The 21,422-nt window shown below is 37.1% G+C and overlaps 1 protein-coding gene across 19 annotated transcripts in view; it reads right to left on the bottom strand.

Moving 5' to 3' along the window:
* The window catches only part of map2 (microtubule-associated protein 2), a 120,978-nt gene that overhangs the window by 1,954 nt on the left and 97,602 nt on the right, over positions 1 to 21,422 (bottom strand). For 15 of the 19 annotated variants that reach the window (XM_082174538.1, XM_082174528.1, XM_082174542.1 and 12 more), the window contains 11 exons: positions 18,608 to 21,334; positions 18,095 to 18,295; positions 16,581 to 16,718; positions 15,287 to 15,345; positions 14,370 to 14,555; positions 14,056 to 14,200; positions 13,316 to 13,372; positions 11,859 to 12,178; positions 6,466 to 6,558; positions 1,096 to 1,177; positions 61 to 173 (listed from right to left, as the gene is read on the bottom strand). In XM_082174538.1, the coding sequence (XP_082030664.1) occupies positions 61 to 173; positions 1,096 to 1,177; positions 6,466 to 6,558; positions 11,859 to 12,178; positions 13,316 to 13,372; positions 14,056 to 14,200; positions 14,370 to 14,555; positions 15,287 to 15,345; positions 16,581 to 16,718; positions 18,095 to 18,295; positions 18,608 to 21,334 (4,121 nt within the window). The remainder of the gene's footprint in view (positions 1 to 60; positions 174 to 1,095; positions 1,178 to 6,465; positions 6,559 to 11,858; positions 12,179 to 13,315; positions 13,373 to 14,055; positions 14,201 to 14,369; positions 14,556 to 15,286; positions 15,346 to 16,580; positions 16,719 to 18,094; positions 18,296 to 18,607; positions 21,335 to 21,422) is intronic. The other 4 variants (XM_082174541.1, XM_082174540.1, XM_082174539.1 and 1 more) reach the window with 3 other exon arrangements.

Here is a 21,422-nt window from a genome sequence, read left to right as displayed (position 1 = left end):
GCTCGTCCTCATGTATGATGTGGGACGGATAAGTAAAAACAGTTGTGTTTGCGCACTCACCTGTACGTGGCCTCCTCCAGGCGTATGGTGGGCATTGTCCAGTGAGCCTACCTTTGCATGGGCTTTTTCTCTGAAGTCCAGCTTCACACTCTCAATGCGCACATGACCACCTCCTGAGAGTCATAAAAAAGAAATGCAATTAATTTCTCATTTATCTGCTGGTGAAATCTTAAAATAATTTTAAATTAAAAAAACAAAACAAAAACAGGAATAAAATCTAAAGATTTACTCTACTGATAAAGTTCTATTTTTAAATCTCTTATGCTAACCAAAGCTGAATTTATTTGATCAAAATACAGTAAAACTATAATATTGTGAAATATTATTACAATTAAAAGTTTTCTATTTGAATATATTTTAAAATGTAATTTATTGCTATGATGGCAAAGCTGGATTTTCAGGATTTTCAGTCGTATGTGTCACATGATCCTTCAGAAATCATTCTAATTTGCTGCTCAAGAAACATTTCTTATTATTGTCAATGTTGAATACAGATGTGCTGCTTAATATTTTTGGTGGTTTCTTTAATGAATGGAAAAAGAACTCCATTTATTTCTAATATAAATCTTTTGTAACATTATAAACGTCTTTAATGTGAATTTTGATCAATTTTATGCATTAAAAAAAAAATTTAATAAAATAAAACAAAAACATTGACCCCCAAATTTTCAACAGTACTGAACGTATTTATATTTATATACGTATATATTAAATCTAACAAAATATGAACATTTATAAAATCTCTGCTCTTTAAAATACAGATCTGATCAATGTTAACTGTTAATTATTGGAAAGAGTTAGCAAGATTCTTACAGCATAACATTTTGCCTTTTGTATATAAGAATAATTTGAAATGGCAGAATCCTTTTAAATGGGTTTGGCAAAAGAGGAGATTAATTTATAACCACAAGATGGCGCTGTTATATCATCAAATAGCCAAGCTCAGGCGTTGCATGCTTTAAACACAATCTGTATCATGACATTGCAAATTTCCAATCTGTGGCAAAAATTTCCAGAATTCATTAGCATGCTCACCTGGCCTGTGGCGGATGTTGTCCAATGATCCACACTTGGAGGTCACATGACTAAGATCAATCTTCTTAGATTGAATGTGAACCTGTAAGAAACATCAGATGTTGAGTACAAAAAAATAAACCACAAATGGGATAATAAAGGCAAGGAGTCAATCCAGTTCTTCTTCACATATGAATCTGCAACGTAAAAAAAAAAACTTTACCTAAAAAAAAGTAGTAATAATCAATAAGTTCAACTAACTCATGTTAGCTGAGTTGCAAATCTGCAAAAACTGATAAATATGCTGAAGATGTCACAACATTAAGAAATCCAACAACTGCAAATGAATATCACAAATACACCATCAGATCACTGAATCAGATGATAGACTTACAGATGTTTAGAAATTCATGGCAAAGTAAATATTGGGTTGGGTAGATTCTGGTGTTGCTACTGGTGTACTGAATCATGAAATACTTAAAAGGAGATTTTGACCTTTTGTCCTATACAAATAAGAGAAATGTAGCTAATTGTTATATTATAGTGCTCAATTACCGCATTAAAGTAATGTTCCAGAAAGTTAAGGGATATTCCAACCTTAACTAAACAGACAGCATAAGTAATATTTTGTGGGAATCAAACCCATGACCTTAGTGTTGCTAGCACCATGTTCTACACCAGTGGGGTCATTATAGCTTTGTTGTAATAGTCACTCACAATGACTGACCGCTGCTGCTGCAAGGGGCAGAAAAAGCAAATCTGATTGAAGTACAGACTCAGCACATACCAGCTCTGACATTTAGAAAACACTGGTCAAGACATTTTAGAAGGCAATATACACAATCAGAAATAACAGAGAGACCAAAAACTAGTGACCTGACTACTTAAGCAGCTTTTTAGGCATAATTACGCAGCCTTTAAGATAATTTCTTTTGATCAAATTGTGAGACAGCATTGCATTTATCCTTAGCAGTGAAAGCAATGGCATAAATGTATTACAACAAGCTTAGTAAAAAAAAAATCTGGATGGCAGACAAAGTGAGAGAAATGTAAATTATTAATATAAATCATTTAATATTATCCATTTAGTATTTTACACAATATTTCTGTATGCTGGGTATTTATATTATTTATCACAACATTTAGTGTAGCAACAAGTTAACAGCAAACTACTGAAATAAATTATGAGACAAATTTACTGTGTGCTTCACATGACGTTTTTCAAGCATTCAAACGTTTGTGGTCAGTTAGATTATTTATTTTATTATGTTGGCTTGACAAATCGTTTAAAAAAAGTATATAGCATGAATATGGGTAGTATGAATGAAATTCGTCAGTTTCAGCGTCCACCAGCGTCAGTTTCAGCGTCAGCGTCAATCGCTTCACTTCCATTCATAAATCCCCTCCAGTGGTAGCCTGGAAATCCAGACCTAAATCTAAAAGATGAATGGTCTGGCGTCGACTAATGAAAATCGCCCAGCTCGAGGGGCGGCACCAAGCATGCATTTGAAAATCTCACTGCACGCAATTGGATAACACTACGACCAATCACAACAAGTTATCGCTTAGCTACCAGCGGAACTAACTGGTAGATTATACTCTTACCGTATCCGGTCGGCAAAACAGCAAAAACGCCCTTCTTGCAAAGGAACGATTTGAGCGCCGTCTTCTGTTCCTGTTTTAGAGAAAAAGTCTAAATCTTTCATTATTGCGGCCAAAGCCGTTTCAAACAAATGGTGTTCATCCATAGCCATCTTGCAATGTATACTAATGACTTCGACGTCGCAGCGCTGTCGTCATTTCGCCTCTGGCCCGCCTATATCAGATAACCCGATGTGATTGGTGCAGCTCAGATAGAGGGGCATATTTAATGAGCATCATTACTCGACACCAGAGTAACTCGCTGAGCAAATTCAACTTGTGCTCTCGCGAGAACTCTGGATTACCAGGGTACTCCAGTGGCCTAATGGAATAGTAAAGTGTCCATCGAATGCTCACTTCAGAATCTCGCCGGAAGTAGTAGGTCATCCGGGGACTGCTGTTTTTCGAATATTATGTATTTGGACATAGGCTACAACTGTTATGACGTAGCCTACTGTTTTTAGCATACAATATAGTAGGGAGCTAATCAATTTCAAACACAGCAATAGAGTATTTAAGATGTTTATCGCTAGCAAAGCCTAATGACTATCCAAGGACAACTTAATATTCAACAATATTTTTGACCTGACTGTACTGACTCTGTTGTATAAGAACTGAACTGAGCTGGACGATGACACATTTTTTTGTTTTTTTGCAGAACTGCTTTATAAATTGAACTGAATCAACACTAATCTGCCTTTAGCTGAACAACAGCCGAAATGCATAATTTTCCTGTTATCACTGTAAATCTGCTTTGAAACAATCTGTATTGTATAAAGCGTCAAATAAAGGTGACTTGACTTGACAAAATGTTAAAACATGCTAGCAATGTGCTAATCATGCTAACTACATGCTACTCATGTTAACATGTTATTAACATGCCAATTAGGCTAACAACATGCTCATACATGCTAGGAACATGTTAATTTAATACTAACTTCAAAATACAGCTATTTGAAATCTTTGTTACTTTATTTTACATTATTTACAGAGAAAAAACACATTTCAGCTTGCAGGCCTTCTTCAGTGTTAATGTGTTGATTCATGCTAACAACATGTTAATCAGGCTAGCAACATGATAAATTGTTTTAGCAACATGTTAATCATGCTAGCAACATGATAGCAAAATGCGAATCATGCTAACAACATACTAAAACTTGGTAGCAACATAACAAATCACGTTAGCAACATGTTAAAACATGCTAGCAAAATGCTTAATCATGTTAGAAACATGTTAGAAAAACAGGTGAATCATGCTAACAAAATATTAAAACACTAGCAGCATGTTACATCAATGCTAGCAACATGTTAAATCGTGTTAGAAACATGTTAACAACATGCTAATCATGCTAGCAACATTCTAATTATGCTAGCAAACATGTTAAGAACATGTTTTACATGCTAACAACAAGCTAATATATGTTAGACACGTTATCAAAATGCTAATCATGTTATCAAAATGCTAAAACATGCTAGCAACATTAAATAATGCTAACAGCATGTTAATTCATGTTAACAACATGAATGCAACATGTTAATAATGATAACAACATGTTAAAACATTAAATTATGCTAATCATAATATCAACATGTTAAAAAATGCTTGCAATGTGTTCAATAATGCTAGCAACATGTGCGTCCCAATTTGCGTACTCTTGCACTATTCTATGATGTTTTTTAGTATAAATAGTGCGAGTAGTGTGTTCACTGAATATTCCACATAGAAAAAGTACACTTTAAATACCCGGATGATGCAGTTAATTAATGGAAAAAACAAAGTGTGGGATGTTGGGCACTTCATGCACGACTGTCACAGCTTTAATTACGTAGCAGAGGGTGAAGGGCTTTCTGACTGCGACAGTGAATAACTAAATAACCATATAAAACATTACACGGATGAGTACGTGCATAAGTACATAGTGATAGTGCATAAGTGCATAGTGTAGCCTATAGTGCGTCATTTGGGACGCAATTGTATTTCATGTTGTTTTTTTTTTGTTTTTGATTTTTGTATTACTGCCAAAAACCAGAACAACTCGTATTTCATGTTAACAACATGCTAATCATGCTAACAGCATGCTAAAATATGATAATGTGTTAAATCATGCTAGCAACATGTTAATTCATGCTAGCAATGTGCTAATTATCCTACTAATGTGCTAAAACTAGTACTATAAATACTTTTAAAATTGGACTTTCTCTGAATAAAACCTTCAAACTTCAAGCTTTTCAAAGTAATTGTAAACTTTCAGACCTGGCTTTATCAAGCCAACATCAAAGTTTGTCATCAAATTTTACTAATCTAATTACTATTTTTATTCAGCCAGGATGCAAATTTATCAAAGTAAAAACATTTATATTTCAAAAGATTTCTATTTCAGATAAAAGCTGTTCTTTTAAACTTTATATTCATTAAAGAATCCTGAATAAAAATGTATCACAGTGTCCACAAAAATATTAAGCAGCCCAACTGTTTTCAACAAAATAAAAAAATTACTGTATTTTTGATCAAATAAATGCAGCCATGGTGAACATTAGAGACTTCTTTCAAAAAATGTAATAATCTTAAAGACTCCAACTTAAAATGTACTGTATATAACACACTAAGCCACTGCCTCTGTAGAGCACTCCAAATAAGTCACTTATGAGGTTCCATTTCAGTTAGGATGCTCCCTGTGTAGGCGGCAGACAGCAAGATGGCTTACTAGGTTTTGGATCAGAACCTAAAAAGTAAGTATAATAGAGGAGATCCTGAAACCTAAAGAAGAGAAGAATAAAAATGTTGACAGCAACTACTCCATGATACAGACTGTTGATCAAAACTGTTTCAGGATGAAAATAACCATATAAATTACCACCATTTTTCTCAAACAGAGAAATTAAATATATAGAAAAGGTGAGAGATGCGTCTTCTTATTTTTATATGACTTCCATACAGTAAACACACAAGTGTTGATGGGTCAACATCGAAACACCTGCATTACAGTTTACAAATATATACATGTAGGGTGTATATATTTTCACATGATGAACAACAAGAAGGGACTTCAGTTTTGCATTTTAGAGCCACGTGTGAAAATATATCTGATGTGTGTGTGTATTCAAGGTTGTCTGCATCTATATTATGTTTGCTTCTGCCATGGAAAGCATTTTTTCCTTCTGAGCATCCAGTGCAGTAGAAATGTAATAAACGGTAGGGGTGTTGAAATGAATCATTGCATCAAATGCAGTAATAGACCATAATCAATTATAGCCTACTGACTTTTCTCTGACGTCATTTGTCACATACGCGCTTCTCTCGCACTAGCGTAAAATGGTGGAGGGAGGCGAAACACAAAAGTGAGTAATAAAAAATGCACCCACTATTTAAAAATGTACAGCGTGTGAGCTTGAGTGTGTGTGTGTGTGTGTGTGTGAGGCTGCGAGCGTGTGTGTGTGTCTGGGTGAGTCGAGTGCGAGTGTGTGTGCGCTTTTAGTATTTACTAGTGTTTGTTCTAAATGGTCCTGTCATCTGCTGTGTTCAGACCTAAGTTGTGTTTGATGTTTGCAACATTGCTGTGTTCAACGAAAATGTAGGCATGTGCAGTAATATTGAAAAGTGAGGATGCAACGCAACGTGATATCGAATCAAATTGAATCGTGAAACAAGTAACGATTCACACCCCTGGTAAATGGTCAAAAACCGTGGAGGTCTGTTGGCTTTGGAAGAGAAGGAGAGAGAGACATAGGGAGAGATGGAGCAGTACATACATTGCCTCCACGGGGCGAATGCCTCAGATTATCCTTGGATCCGCACTTTGACTGTACGTGACTGAAGTCCAGCTTCTTGTTTAAAATTTGAATCTAGAAAAATACAAAGATATGTGGCTCTTTTAATGAAGATGGAAACACACACCAACATACATGCACACACACACATTCAGACAACTGGTAGCCGTGCACTGGTGAGACGGGTCAGTAAGAGAGGTAAGATAACAACCCATAAAGATGAACTTGACCCATCTCTTGGTGCTCACAGCACCTGCAGCCAAAAATCAAATGGGCAATTCCCAGTCATCAAAAGAGAAGCGTTGACAAAGCAACAAAGTTGAGTTGAGGTCAACTTTATGCTAATGTGCAGCAAGTATAACACAATGTGGCTAGTGGAGAGCAATGCATGTCTACAAGCAAAGCAACCATCAGTGCAGAAACGTGTTGATTTAATCACTGTCAGTGTGAACGCTCCTTAAGGGTTAAACTGCAAATGTACTCATTGTTGACACCGTTTCCAACAGTTAGACATTTATTTTATGCTAATAAAATGCTGAAGGTCTCTCCATTAAGTGAAGCCATCACACTTAAGGGCTGAATAAATGAACATGGAAGTAGTTCCAGATAAACATTACAAATTGAATTAGCTGTTACATGTAAAACTCTTGGTCTCATGCTAACGCCTGCAAATGTCAACTTCACTTCCTGTTGGGGTCCTTATTTGCAAAACTTTCAAGAATCCCCAAGAGATCGCCCTATTAAACTTGGATATTGTGAGTCACTCTGCAGGACTCACTGACCTGTGACAAAAGAGTATAATAATAGTATTAAAAAAAAAATTGTAGTAGGCTATAATAAAACATGTAAAAGAATGGTATTTTACTTTTAATATTATTACATAATATAACATAATAAAGATATAACGTGTGTGTGTGTGTGTGTGTGTGTGTGTGTGTGTGTGTGTGTGTGTGTGTGTGTGTGTGTGTGTGTGTGTGTGTGTGTGTGTGTGTGTGTGTGTGTGTGTGTGTGTGTGTGTGTGTGTGTGTGTGTATTTTTAGCGTATTATATTATCTTGGTTACATATACGTATAATATTATATTATCTTTTATATATTACATATTTAAATAATTACATATTATGATATCTTTATGATGTTATTTTATTTTTTATTATAATTTAATTTTTCTTTTATATTTTTTATTCTATTTATTATTTTATTGGTTATGAATTTACATATGTTATATATAATGCTGCATATTTATATTACATATTATGCTACTATAAATACTTATTGGATATACTGCATATACACATATAAACTAATAAGCTAATTATCAAATTAAAGAATAATGAAAATCTAAGTGAAATTGCATCATTAAATGTATTGCATAGTGAAAGAAAATAAGGAGAATATTGGGGATTTTAATAAAAGATGCCCCTCTCCAATAGGTGTAAGAACAAGAAATACCTCAGAGGCCAATGAAAATGAATCAGTCAGTGCAACATTACATGTCTATAAAGTCTATAAAGGCTAAATGTACATGCGATGACACCTGACTGCGAGTCAATGTAAAGTGACGGTTTCACACATCACCTGATGCACAATCCATTTAGCTGTTATCGCAGTGGAACAGAGACTTCAGCAATGCACTCACCACCAGGCTGTTGGCTGTTGGCTGTTGTAGTAGCATGCTTTTAACTGGCCTCAGCTGTTTTCTAAAACAGTGTTAATTTATTAGGGAATAGGGATTTGGACCTGGGCTGGTTCAGAAAGCAGGACAACTGTAGTCAATGTTACTGAAATCTCTTGAACACACACTCTTGCACACATAGCAGTCTCTTAAATACTGTAAACCCGAATGAAGTGCACAAAACACCGACGCAGAGGGGGTGATGGAGAACAATGCACAGATGATGACCCTTCAGGGAGAGAGACAGCTGGAGCCAGAGCCAGAGTCTGTGTTTGGTCTCGAGACATACATGAGTCATGAAATTTCTTAACTTTACATACACTCTTCAAGCTGTGACAAAGTCAAATGTGGTGAGGTCAACTCTGAGTGATGAAAAGTGCCATGAAACATACATAAACGCAACACACACACACACACACACACACACACACACACACACACACACACACACACACACACACACACACACACACACACACACACACACACACACACACACACACACACAAAGAATGTGAAATGGGTCACATGAGTAGTCAGATTTTTGCTTAATCTCATCTCAATCGTGTTTTGAGATCATTTTACATGAAAACATACAGTAACTTTCAGAAGTCAAAACTTCCACCAAAGTTATGCAAAGGGCTTTTTTTTTTTTTAACTAAGCTGCAAACAATTGCTCGTTTTGAACATCCATTTAAGCGATAAAGTTTTCAAAGTCTTAAAGGTCCAGCAGCACAAAAAAACTCCACTATCATTATAGATGGATTTCATACGGGAAGACATTTCTTAAAGATTAGATGATACGATCTAAATGGGAATGTTACTCTGCAGGATTCACAAACTGGTGACAAAATAGTATAACAAATGTAAGGTTTTTCTTTACATTTTAACATAATACTGTTGTGTAAATTCATGACCAGTCAAAAAAAAGAAAAATCTTTGAGGACAGTAAAATTATTTGTATTAAAAAACAGCAAAAGTTATATTTTAACATGTATTTCTACAGGTCAGAAAGACGGTGAAATATGATCATGAAGAACTAAATTATGACTTAAGATGACATAAGACCTTAGGATTTAAGAAATGAGGTATGATACAAATTCTACATATATCAAAATCTTATATACTGTATAAATTATCATCATTAATTACATTAAAAATGATGTTTTAATAAAAGGAGGAAAAAAAACACTGACTTTGTGGGGGGAAATAAAAAAAAAATAGGTATGATTCTCAGTGGGAATGTTATCAAAATTATTTTTTTATATTTATTATAATTATATTTTTATAGTATATTATTAAATTATAAATTAAATTATAAAGTAAACATCACTATTAATAATATTTGTAAAGTAAAACCATTTAGATTTGAACAGACAAGTATCTACATAACAGCTCTAGAGCTGATGTATCTTTGCAGCTTTTAGACGAATATTAATCCAATGAAATGTTCTAACATTAAATATACACATGCTTTCCGAGTTTTCCAGTTTCCGGGTTTTCAGACTGTCCCCGTCTGCTTCAGTGGCCCTCAGTAGACATATTATGTCATTAAGGCACAGACAGGCGCAGCACTCTTATCCAGTCTCACCCTTGGGCAAACACGGACTGGCAGTGGCCGCCAAATGCCCGCTCACTCAACCTTGAGAGATTGTGGCTCATGTCACTGTCTCTTAGACCCGTTCTGTGAGTGACTATGCTGGGGAGACACCCGCTGTCATCCAGAGGTGAGGGAGCATTTGGGCCCAGACAGATTCAGGCCGTGGCATAGGTTATACAACACACCCTCCTTAGGGTGTCCTGAGTGCCCTTATATTAACTCCAATGCCATTTTCAAGTTCACTAAATGATTCATCACTGTAAAGTCTACAGGGCTCAAAAAGACTAGTGATGAACTTAGAAAGTGACAATGATTTAATTGCTACTTTTCACTATTATCAGTCATTGCTTAAAAGGCGAAACAATCTACATTTCTGTTGAATTTCATTATTATATTGTTATATAAGTCAGGATTTTTTTCATCAAAAACAGTCAAAAAATTTAGTTTTACATGATTTATCTATTTGATAAAAAATGTGTTTTATCTATTCACTCTCTGGACCTTAAGAGTTCATTAATTTGTAATAAAATTAACTTTTTTTTGTTACTGTACTTTTAACTTTTAAAGGCAATATGAAATCAAATCTTATATTGTATTTAGTAAACATAATTTCTAGTCATTTTTTTTTATCAAGATTTTTACTGTTTTGATGAAAAAGAAACTCCACTAACATTATAAATGGACTTCATTGGGATAAAACATTTTAAAATGTAATAAAAACATAAACATAAAACTTCTATAGCAATGTTATCAAAATAATTCTGAAAATGATACAAAAAAAATCCAATCCAATAATTTCCCCATCAAGCCCCGTCCAACATTTAATATTATTTCAAATGTAATCATTTAAGTTTTTTGTCAAAGTTTTTACTTCAAATGTGCAAAAACAACTGATCTTGTCCTGATTAAAAACTTTACATTATGTTTCACACATCGTTTTCTCAAGAATTGAAATCTAACACATTGTCTCTGAGACATACTGTATAAGATAGACAAACAATTACTCCAATGCCCTTACTTATAGTTTATCACTGCAGTCTCCCACCCAAATAACCTCCGAATCTCCCACTCCTCTGGCTGACGAGATCCTTTTCTCTGCACTGTTGCACTCTGCCACGAGCCAGACATAAACATGTCACTCCAGCACGCAGCCTACACCCTGCTCATTACAGCGAGCGTGCATGAAATGACCGAAAAACACAAGAGGTGTTTACATCAAGAGCCTGTCCCCATCGTCCCAAATGAACTCTATTCATGCTAGTAAACAAACCTCATACAAGACCAGAGTGTCCGAGACATAGGAGGAAAACAACCTTCAAAAAACATGAAGCATTCATGTGTGTATCCTTGAAGTTTCTATAATCCCAAAATGCAACCAAAGGCTATCTAGCATACAATCAAATAATTCCAAACGTTTTCTGTATTAGAACAGTCTCTCCAGCATTTCTATATGATAGAGAGTTAGAAATAATAGATAGTCAGACAAATAACTTATTCTTTAGTACTGGGGCAAAACCTGATGGTATATGACAGTGTTAAAAATTTAATATTTTTACATTTAAATATACATATACTTATATAACATAACTTTATATTGTTTTTCTTTATAAAATTACTTATGCAATTAATTTAATCAACTGACAGCCCAAATATTCATTTAATACAGAATAACACAGTTATGGTCTAATGACAGGTTTTACATCCTTATGATCATCTCAAAGTGCAAATGTTGCCATTTAAAATGATATAATAAATAAATAATATGAGGTACATTTTTGGAACATGATTTGCTCCATGTCATAAGAACAAGTGCAATATTACCTTCCAGGCAAAGAACCAGTCAATCCAAGACGAGTGAAATGGCCTAACAGCTATTATGTGCAGCCAGTAGCATGCACACAGTGAATTGATACATGCGAATGAGTGCGAAACACAGTAAAGCACTCTTTAAATGACAGTGTGCACACAGGGAAAAGAATCGACCCTGAAGGAGCATAAAAACAGCAAGAAAGACGGATGGGGAGGGGGACAAAGAGCGGATAGTTGGCTATTAGCCTCAGTTGGGGTGAAATCAGGATGAATTGGGATTATTTGGACTTGCCTGGCCCCCCTTGGGCTGGTACTTGATGTTGTCAATGGAACCGATCTTGGATCTGACGTTCTTGAGGTCAGGCAGCGGCTGGTTAAGGACGCGCAGCTGTTTGGGTGTAGTCGCCGGGGATTTTGGAGGTGTGCGGATGATGGCCACTTTCTTCTCCTGTGACAGCAGGCTGAGAGATTTGGGGGTGCCCGGAGTGCGGGGGGTTCCCGGAGTACGGCAAGAGTAGCTGGGAGGGGTACCAGGGGTGATGGCCATGGACCCGGGGGTGCGGGGTGTGGAGGTGCCACTGCGGGCCGAGCGGGACCGAGCAGACTCTGTGCCTACAGTTGAAACAGAACTTAATTAGCCGTTTAAATACTAGGATTTAGGAAGTGCAACATTAAATGTATGTGAAATTTTTCTCACATAAATAATACTGTGCAGTCTAAAGTCCACTAGTGAAAATGCTCCTATTTAGCTTTTCCTTAATTTAATACAACAGATATGATACTGAGACCTGTTCTCAGAGAATGTATGTTTAATATAGATAAAGTAAGATTAATTTTCAAATTAACAATTTTATTCAGCAAGGATACATAAAACTAATTCAAAATGTCAGTTCTATAAAGTTCTATTTCAAATAAATGCTGTTCTTCTGAAATTTCATCAATGTATCCTGAAAAAAGTATCATGGTTTCCACAAGAATATTAAGCAGCACAACTGTTTTTAACATTAATAATATAAAGCAATGTTTCTTAAGCTGCAAATAAACATATTAGAATAACTTCTGAAGGATCATGTGATACTGAAGACTGAATACTGAAAATTCAGCATTGCCATCAAAGGAATAAATTACATTTTAATTATATATTTATATATTAAAATAGAAAACAATTTTTTTAAATTGTATTAATATTTCCCACTTACTGTTTTTACTGTATTTTTAATCAAGTAAATTAATTTTTCACTTGATTAGTATCAATAAACCATTTAAAATCAAGGGAAAGCTGAGTTTATGAAAACAAGTCTAGATCTTCTTACAGTGAAAATAAAATAGTACTAGTTTAGAAGTCATTTCTTTGCATAGTGGACTTTTTCAGACTTTTGGACCCCACATGACGACGACAATGATAGATAATAAATCTTACTATTGATTTTTAAAAGGCATTATGTATAAAAAAAATATTAAATGGACTTTAAATGCCACAAACACATAACGGAAAAGTGTACTCACATGCATAACTGAAAAAAAAGTACAAATAAAAAAAAAAAAATCCCTGTGTAAAACAGTGCCTATGAAAATTATTCACCTTTTTAAATTAGTGTTACAGCTCCCCTTCTGTAACAAAATGTGCTATTGGGATGAATAACTTTTAATGGCACTGAATTTTTTATGGTGACTGTATCCTTGCACAGGACAGCAGGTATGAAGGACTGACAATAAACAGGGTGAAACAGTAGGGATGATACTCTATACCTGTCATACTATGAGACCTGCCTGTCCTGCGCTCTGCTTTGACTTCAGTACGGAATGCTACAGGAGCAGGGGAAGAAAGGGTGTGAGTGTATGTATGAGTTAAAGAAAGTCTGTAGATCCTGAAGCAGAGAAGATGTGTCTAAAAATAGATCCAAACGTCTCCGAAAAGCTTTGAGGAAGCAATTCAGATTCTTCAGGCAACATTAGTACTTTATTCACCAATTCTTGCAGCGCATACTGGCTTTTTGTGAAATAAAAACCATGCAATACTAAGAAAATGTCTTGTATTCGTTTTGATTGTAGTAAGCAATCTGTATAATCAAAATAAGTGATAATTAAGTCTGATCAATATCAAATATTATTATATATGAGGGTTGTACGTGTATTAAAGAAATAAAGATGCATATTGCTCGTCTGCAGGTTATTTTTACTGTTATATGAAGTGTTGTGTTAGATGTCTGGATGTGCATTAAACAACTGTGTTTGCTTAAACAAAAAAAAAACAATTATGCGTTGTCATCAGTTTATTATGAATTAAATTATTATAACAACATTGCTTAACAGATCATTGAAACCGCAGAACTACCCAATATCCTCATTAGAATCTGCAAGTCTAAAGAACCTAGAAGAGTGGTTGCTTGTTTTGCATTGTCATGGTAATTTGTCTCATACCATTAAAGCAAAAGGAGGAATAGGGAAGGAAACTGAGAAACATTGATTCCAACTATGATGCCTCTTACATGTGGGCCTGCGTGGTGCTGTGGACCCAGAACTGGTAATGGAAGTGGAACTCTCCTCGTGCTCAGCCATGTGTGAGCGACGGGTAAGTATGGATGCTGGCCGTGGCAGGGATGACCTCTTCTCTGGGCTCCGAGAACCACCATCCTGAGGACAGAATCATTAATCCTGTTGGAATCATTGGGAACTTAAAACAATAGTTCATCCAAAACAAAAGGTTAACAAATTCTAGGATGCCGTTTTCACTGGAAAGTTACAAGTGTCTAATATTGTGCAGAAGCAAATAGTCATTTGAACCATCTCGCTCCCTGCTTACCTTTACAACATATATATTTAGCGAAACTTGTGGGCCCGCTGAAGAAGGACGGGGCTCATAAAGATCTGCCTCGACCAACGGGCTCCTTTTATTGGAGGAGCTGGCGGAGTTCGGCCGGGCCGGCAACAAAGCCTCTGCCCGAATTTTAGAGGTAGGGATCTTTGTTAGTGTTGTGGGATTGGAGGTCTATGATGAGAGGAACACGGACAGATGAGTGATTCATGCACGGTGAAAATGAAACCAAAAACATGAAATAAAAGTCAGCATGAAAGAATGTTTACACAAACGAAATGAGCAACATCTGACCACACATTTGGGGAAAACAAGGGCATTCAATTCTGGGCAGAATGCATAACCACACTCGGGCAATAAAAAATGAGCAAGCACAACAACAAAAAAATAAGAAAACGTGTTGAGTTTCACTGAATGTAGTGTTAGTACATGGGCCATTAAACTGCTTGAGGAGGCACAATGTATCACTTTAAGGTTAAAGGAAAAAGGAGGAAAAGTCATGCAAACTTGTAAAACAAACAATGCAGAAATGAGATGTGATGTACAGACAATACAAAGAGTGGAAACCAAGGGACTGCGTACAGAGGCTCAAAATGCAGCTCTGTCACATTCTATTAGCTCTGTTTAAAAGCAGTGTGCACGATTCATAATTGAATCTAGAATACTTATTAAATTCCATATATATTATGTATATGAACAAACTACAAAATTACAAACAAACTGCAAAATTAAAAAGAAGACCTTTGGTATGTTTGTGTAAAAACCCTATTATATTTATACTTGAGTACTTGAGCGGATCCCTAGTATACAGACTCGACTATTTATCGACAACCTGTTAAGCGAATTTTACGCTTGAATTGGGGACATTATATTTGTATAAAATTGAAATCTGATATGGTTCTTACAGACACCCGATCTCTGGAGTGCCTGGCCACACTGAAGGGCAGTCGACCATCTGCAGACACTGCATAGAGAAAGAGAGAAAAAGAGAGACTGAGAATGATAAAGAGAAATATTGTTTCCAAGACCTTAGAGATATATCCTCTCTAATGAAAATAAACCGTATTGAACATTACAAACAAGCAAACACACTGCAAATGTAATCTTGTATTCAAAAGCAGCCACATATACATGACATTTTTAAAAGCCTTTTTATACTTTTATACTTTTATACAAACAGATAGTGCTGCCCTAAACTCACGCCATTGGTTGAGTCAATGTTGTGGTGTGGGCTGGTCAACTACTAGATTAATTTCCTGAAAGCGCCACAGAACCAAAGTGTTTAACTTTTCAAGCAAATCAACCAACAAATGGCTTACTTGTAGTTCTCTCTGAAAATTAACTGAGATTTATTTTTTAAATGCTCAAGCCAAAGTATTTCTAATTGGGCTATTTAGGATCAAATATGAAATGGATTGTTACTCACAACTGAATATTCTGTAGCTACTGGAAAGCTCTGCTCTGAAACAACTTGGCACAGCTTAACAGAGAATTTGAAAATGAACTGTATTATATAAGAGGCTTTTCAGTAAAGTCTAATTGGGGGATTGCAGCAATGTATCAGATGTCTACCATGAATTTAAGCACAATTCTCAGAAAGCTAACAGTGGAACTTCATTATGGCACAGTAAGTTCCTTTCCTCCAGAGAGATGGAGGCCATTTCTCTTAAATAAGCGCCCAGAACTCACTCAAACCACCAGTTGCCTGGAGACCAATGCAATTGGTCCCTGAATGTTGTATACAACAGAATAGAAACATTATAAAATGAGAGGAAATAGTGATTACTGTATGCTTCACCTCATATATTTAAAATCGAACACATTTAAGTCAGAAGGACATCCTTTAAAATTAACCCCAAGACACACACGCACAACATTCAATAAGCAACATTGCTTTGAAAAGAAAACAAAGTGTGAACAAGCATGTACAACTTAGAGAACACATGCAGACAACAAAATGAAAGGTCATACTATAAGAAAATGAAAACATTATAAACAAAACAATTGAATAAAACACCAGTGAGCCTCATTACAAACACTGTATGGACATAAAACTTATGTAACTAAAACAATCTGTTATACAAAATACATGAAAAGAAAAACAAATAAAACAATAGACAAGCATCACTCTTAAAACAACATGCCAATGCCCATGTTTGCCAGCCACATTGCAAAACAGCTCCTTGTGACAGAGATCACCTGTGGGTTTCCGTTTAACACACGCGTGATGTTGAGTAGGTCTAGGGTGCCTTACGGTAGCCTTTAAAACACTCTTCCGGGAAGGAGAGCACGTCTGAATATCAGATTTTTTTGTGAGCTCAGCCTTCTTAATCAGAGCTACAAGAGGGAGACAAAGAATCAAGGACAGTCACAGCAGCAGTACGATTCAGGACAATAGGAGATACAGTCACTCCCCTTAAAATATCAATTAATCTTTTATTGAAAGAATAATTTAACATAGATGTAATGTTGGGGGGGGGGGGGGGGGGGGTAAAAGAAAACATGATTGGTTGAAGCATGATAAATTAATTTCTTTTAATAAAAATGTAATTCATGAAAATGTAACAAAAGATTGCTTGCACTTTTTAAAGCTGCAGTCCGCCGGTTTTCCTCTTTGTCGCCATCTCTGTTCGAAATCTGCAATTGCAGTTATTTGCGGAATTATCAACTTTACGTGCGTTGTGCCTCGGCATGGCACAGCGCGGATGAATCCAATGTTTTGAGGAGAATGTGGCTGTCAGTCATCGCGCCGGTGTGGATAATGGCAATCGGAATCACAGATTATACTTTTTGGAAGTATGACCAACATACGAATTTTCACCGGAAAATGTCGTCTGAACAAGTAAGTATCATTCACTTTTGTTCTGCCCAACTAAGGGGAAAAAAGCATTGCAGTAAATCTCGCAGATTAAATCTAACGATCGCTTATCATATCACGTCAAACCGTGCAAATTATACTTTGTTCTCAAATTGCTAATGTTAACAACATCAGCATTGCGTGACTACATTTAATGCCCTTCCGATATTTGTCCTTGTTTTTCGCATAGGCTCGGTTGCAGTCTGTTTTTTTCTCCGAAGTCCGAAGTCTTTCGCGTTTTACAGCGGGTGAATCTCCTGGTGATTGTCGTTTGAACCTTTCTGGATCCGCCATCGAATTGATACGTTTAATTATATCAAGTGCTGCGAGAAAAATATAAATCTATATTATATTATAAATATAATACCTATAAATCTCCACCTCCAACACCCTCACACGCAATATAGCCTACTAGCCGAGACACCTTCTTTATGTGTACAGATGTGATGTAATGACGCAAAGACATGCTCGAATTTCCCGCGGAAATCCACCAGTACCACTGGAATTAAAAACATTATTACAAGCTTACCATTTTGAATCGAGCTAAGGCAAGCAGATAGTGTTGAACACTGGCTGGTTATGTACTTGCTCAAAGAATTATTTTGGATAATTTTTAACCCAAAAAAGCTACGGACTGCAGCTTTAAGTAAAAAAAAATAAAAATCTTAATACAAAATTTTACATTTGATACATGACATCTATTCAAAGTGGAAATAAACATAAAGATTTAAGTATTTAATTTGTTTAAATAAAATAAAATAAAAAACATGTGGAGGGCTATAGAAAATGCCCATCATAATGGAAAAAATAAATACAGGATATACATAATAAACAATGTCACTCCAGCAACAAAAACCTTTTTTCTTCTTTAGCTCATCTTTCTGGATGGGTACCGGCTCCTTGCGAATAGGTTTACGTTCAGGGGTGGTGATTCGTCCTCTTGCCCTGCCACCTTTAGCCCTCTGTTTGACTGGTTTCTCTGCGGGTGGTTTCTTGACAGGGCTCATCACTCTGGGTAGAGGCTCAATTTTCTCCGTAGCCATACTCTTATCATCATCTACAGAGTACATGAAGTGAAACAGGCAAGCTACTCTTATACCAGGGTGTAAACATGCATTTACTTGAAATTCAACATGGCTCTCACAGAAATAATAAAATGACAAATTGTATTGCTATATACTGGCAAGCCAGCTAATTTACGCTCTCACAGAAATAATAAAATGACAAATTGTATTGCTGTATATTGGCAAGTCAGCTAATTTATGACCGTTTCAAACAACCTAAAAATATAGACAGCAAGTTAACAATTCTGAAAGATTCTGTCATTTGCTGAGCAAATTTTAATGCAAAACAGATATTAAAATCACACCTTGAGTGTCCACCCAGGAGCTGTCTAAGATGGAGTCATCAATGGTAGTTTCATCTTTGTAGTCGTCATAGCTTTGAGTTGGGGCCTCACTCTCTGGCACTTCTATCTCTTTGGCTGGACATACAGAAGGCTCAATAGGCTCTGGAACATCTACAACTTCCTCTAATCTGGGAGCCTCCATCTCTACTTCCTGTGCCATTTCCACGGACTCCTCCTCCTCTTCCTCCTCTTGGAGGAGCTTTGGATGTTCTTCTTCAGAGGGAGCTGAGAAACGTACACTGTGTCCAGAGACTTCGCTCTCGTCGATGGTCTGCACCACCGTGATAAAATCATCTTCCACTGTCACTATTGACTCAATCGCAGCTCGAGACTCAACAGTGTCTTCTGCAGCTTTGGCCCCATCCAAGACTTCCTCATCTTCCACTTCTTCTTTCTCAACCTCTTTAACCTCCTCTTTTTCGACCACAACCTCAATTGGCTCAGTTTTATCTACCACTGGCTTCTCATCCAAGTTTAGAGCTGGCTTTGGTTCTGGCATAACCTCTTCGGGCTCCTTAGCAAGCTCTACCTCTTCCTCTACTTCTTGTGTCATTGTGGTGTCAACCGAACCCTCATCTGTCTTTGAAGGAGCTTGCTGAGGTTTCTCCTCAGCAACTTTCTCTTTGAGGGGCTCCACTGAGTCTTTCTGCTTTACCTCCTGCTCAGAAGGTCTTTCCTCTCTAAAATATTTCTCAAAAGATCCAACTGGAGATAATCTATTAGGATCTGTTTTGAGAGCCTCTTTCTTACCTGGTGATGGTGATCTAGGTTTTTCAAACTCACCAACATGCATTTTCTCCTCATCAGTAGCACTTTCTACAGAAGATGCTGGAGATGGTCTGATGGGCCGAGCAATTCTGTCCTTTGCAGCTCCAGTGAGCTGGTACGCATCCTCTGCATCCACCTCCTCATAAGCTTCCTGGTGCACAAGGTCTGGTTTATTCTTCACCTTCTCCCTGAGTTCCTGGAGTTCCCGTTCCTCCTCTACACTCAGAGGCCGGTCCTCCATCTCCAATTTGCGAATTTGCCTCTCATAGGCAGCTATTTCAGCTTCGGTTTCAGCTGCAAGATTAGTACCTACATCAAAATCAGGCTTTGGTTCCTCAAGAGTAACCGTCACTTTCGGTGTAATAAATGTTTCAGCTTGTTTGTCTAACTGTCCTTTCTCATTGTCAGGTAAAGTTGGGCTCTTGATTTCTTCCAAAGGTTCAGTCTTTAAAAGATCAGACTCATCTTGCTTAGACTCTGTAGAAGGTTTTCCAGAAGGTGCACTTTCATTTTCAAAGGAATTTTCATTCCTTGATTTTTCTTTTGCTGGTTCTGCCTGTGGTGTAACAACCTCTGTTGCTTTCAGATCTTCAGTCGGTAGACACTCCTGTTTTCCAAATGCATCAAGACCAGTTTCTTTCTCCTCTGATATCACTGTGTTGAAGATTTGAGGAGAACATTCCATTGGACTGTGCACATCTGCAGGGGATGGCATGGGGCCAGAGTATTCACTAAAGACACAATATCCTTGCTCCTCCAGCTGCATTTCTCTCTTTGTAGTAGCCATCTGGCCCTGGTCACCTTTGAACAAATGCGCTAAAGAATCACTCACCATAGAAGACATGTCCATTGGGACAGACTTCCTCCTCATAATATCTGGTTCTGCGTTGTCAGACGTCAACCTTGATCGGGTACCTGCCAGGTCCAGCATTTCAGGCAGGTCTGGGGCCATGACGGTGCCGTTTTTGTAACAGCATTTGGCTTGGACAGGTGATTCTGGAGACTCTGTCTGTGGACTTGTCTTTACATCAGTGATTGTTGCTTGGGGAGGTGAAGATGATGGAGTTGTGACAGAGGCAGTTGTCTCCAAGATCAGTGGTGGAAACTGAGGGATATTCTCCACTGAGGGAGTTGTGACAGGAAGGTAATCGGCAGATTCATCAAGGCTCCCACTAGTATGAGACATGATGTCGGTGGCCAATGGAGAGAAGTTTCTGGGACTTCCTTGGGCATCACCATGATTCACTGCCCCAATGGTGATATTCAAAGAGTAACTTCGTTGATCTAGAGCCAGTTTTCCAGGAGACAGTCTGCAGTCATCTCTTCTCTCTGCTGGTGAAGTGGTAAGTAGTGTGTCTGCGCTACTTTTTGGAAGATCTGGCTGGACTTCCAAAGAGTGTGTTTGAGCCAAAGTGCTGTAGCTGATTTCGGGAAGTGGCAGGTTACCAATAGAGTCCTTTTCTTCTTCTGATGTAGTACTCAGCTCATAATACCCTTCTCCTTGAGATCCAGCGGCATCCGTCTTAATTGTAGTGGTCTCAAAATAAGCAGACATGCCAGATTTGTCCTTCATGTCCCCCTCTGTTGCTGTTTTTTCCATTTGTTTGTCTTGAATCTGCCCTGGTTTGACCTCATGGATATTGCTGGAGTCACCTGCTTCAGTTGAAGGCTGTTTCACAGCACCACTTTGTACAATAGGCTTTTCAGTTGGATCTTTGGCATGACCCTGGTAACTTGGAGGCACGTCAAAATCCTCCATGGGGCATGTTCGAGCAAAGGGGCTTTCTGGCATATCTGTGTCTCTGGTAAGGCTCTGGTAAGATGGGAGTTCATCATCTAGATGCATTGCGGAATCAGTGAAGTCCATGCCAATGGGATCTGTCCTCTCGCTTTCTGGCCGCTCTGCTTCCATCTTCACAGCTGAAAGCAAATCTCAAGTAGTCTGCATTGTATTGCATTATCAATAATTCAAAGTACAAGTTTGCCAGGCCAACCACCACACAGACAG

The sequence above is a fragment of the Leuciscus leuciscus genome (assembly GCF_965113295.1).
Source record: "Leuciscus leuciscus genome assembly, chromosome: 7".
NCBI lineage: Eukaryota > Metazoa > Chordata > Actinopteri > Cypriniformes > Leuciscidae > Leuciscus > Leuciscus leuciscus.
The sequence above is the reverse complement of the archived record's forward strand: the minus strand, read 5'-3'. Positions and strand labels throughout refer to the sequence as shown.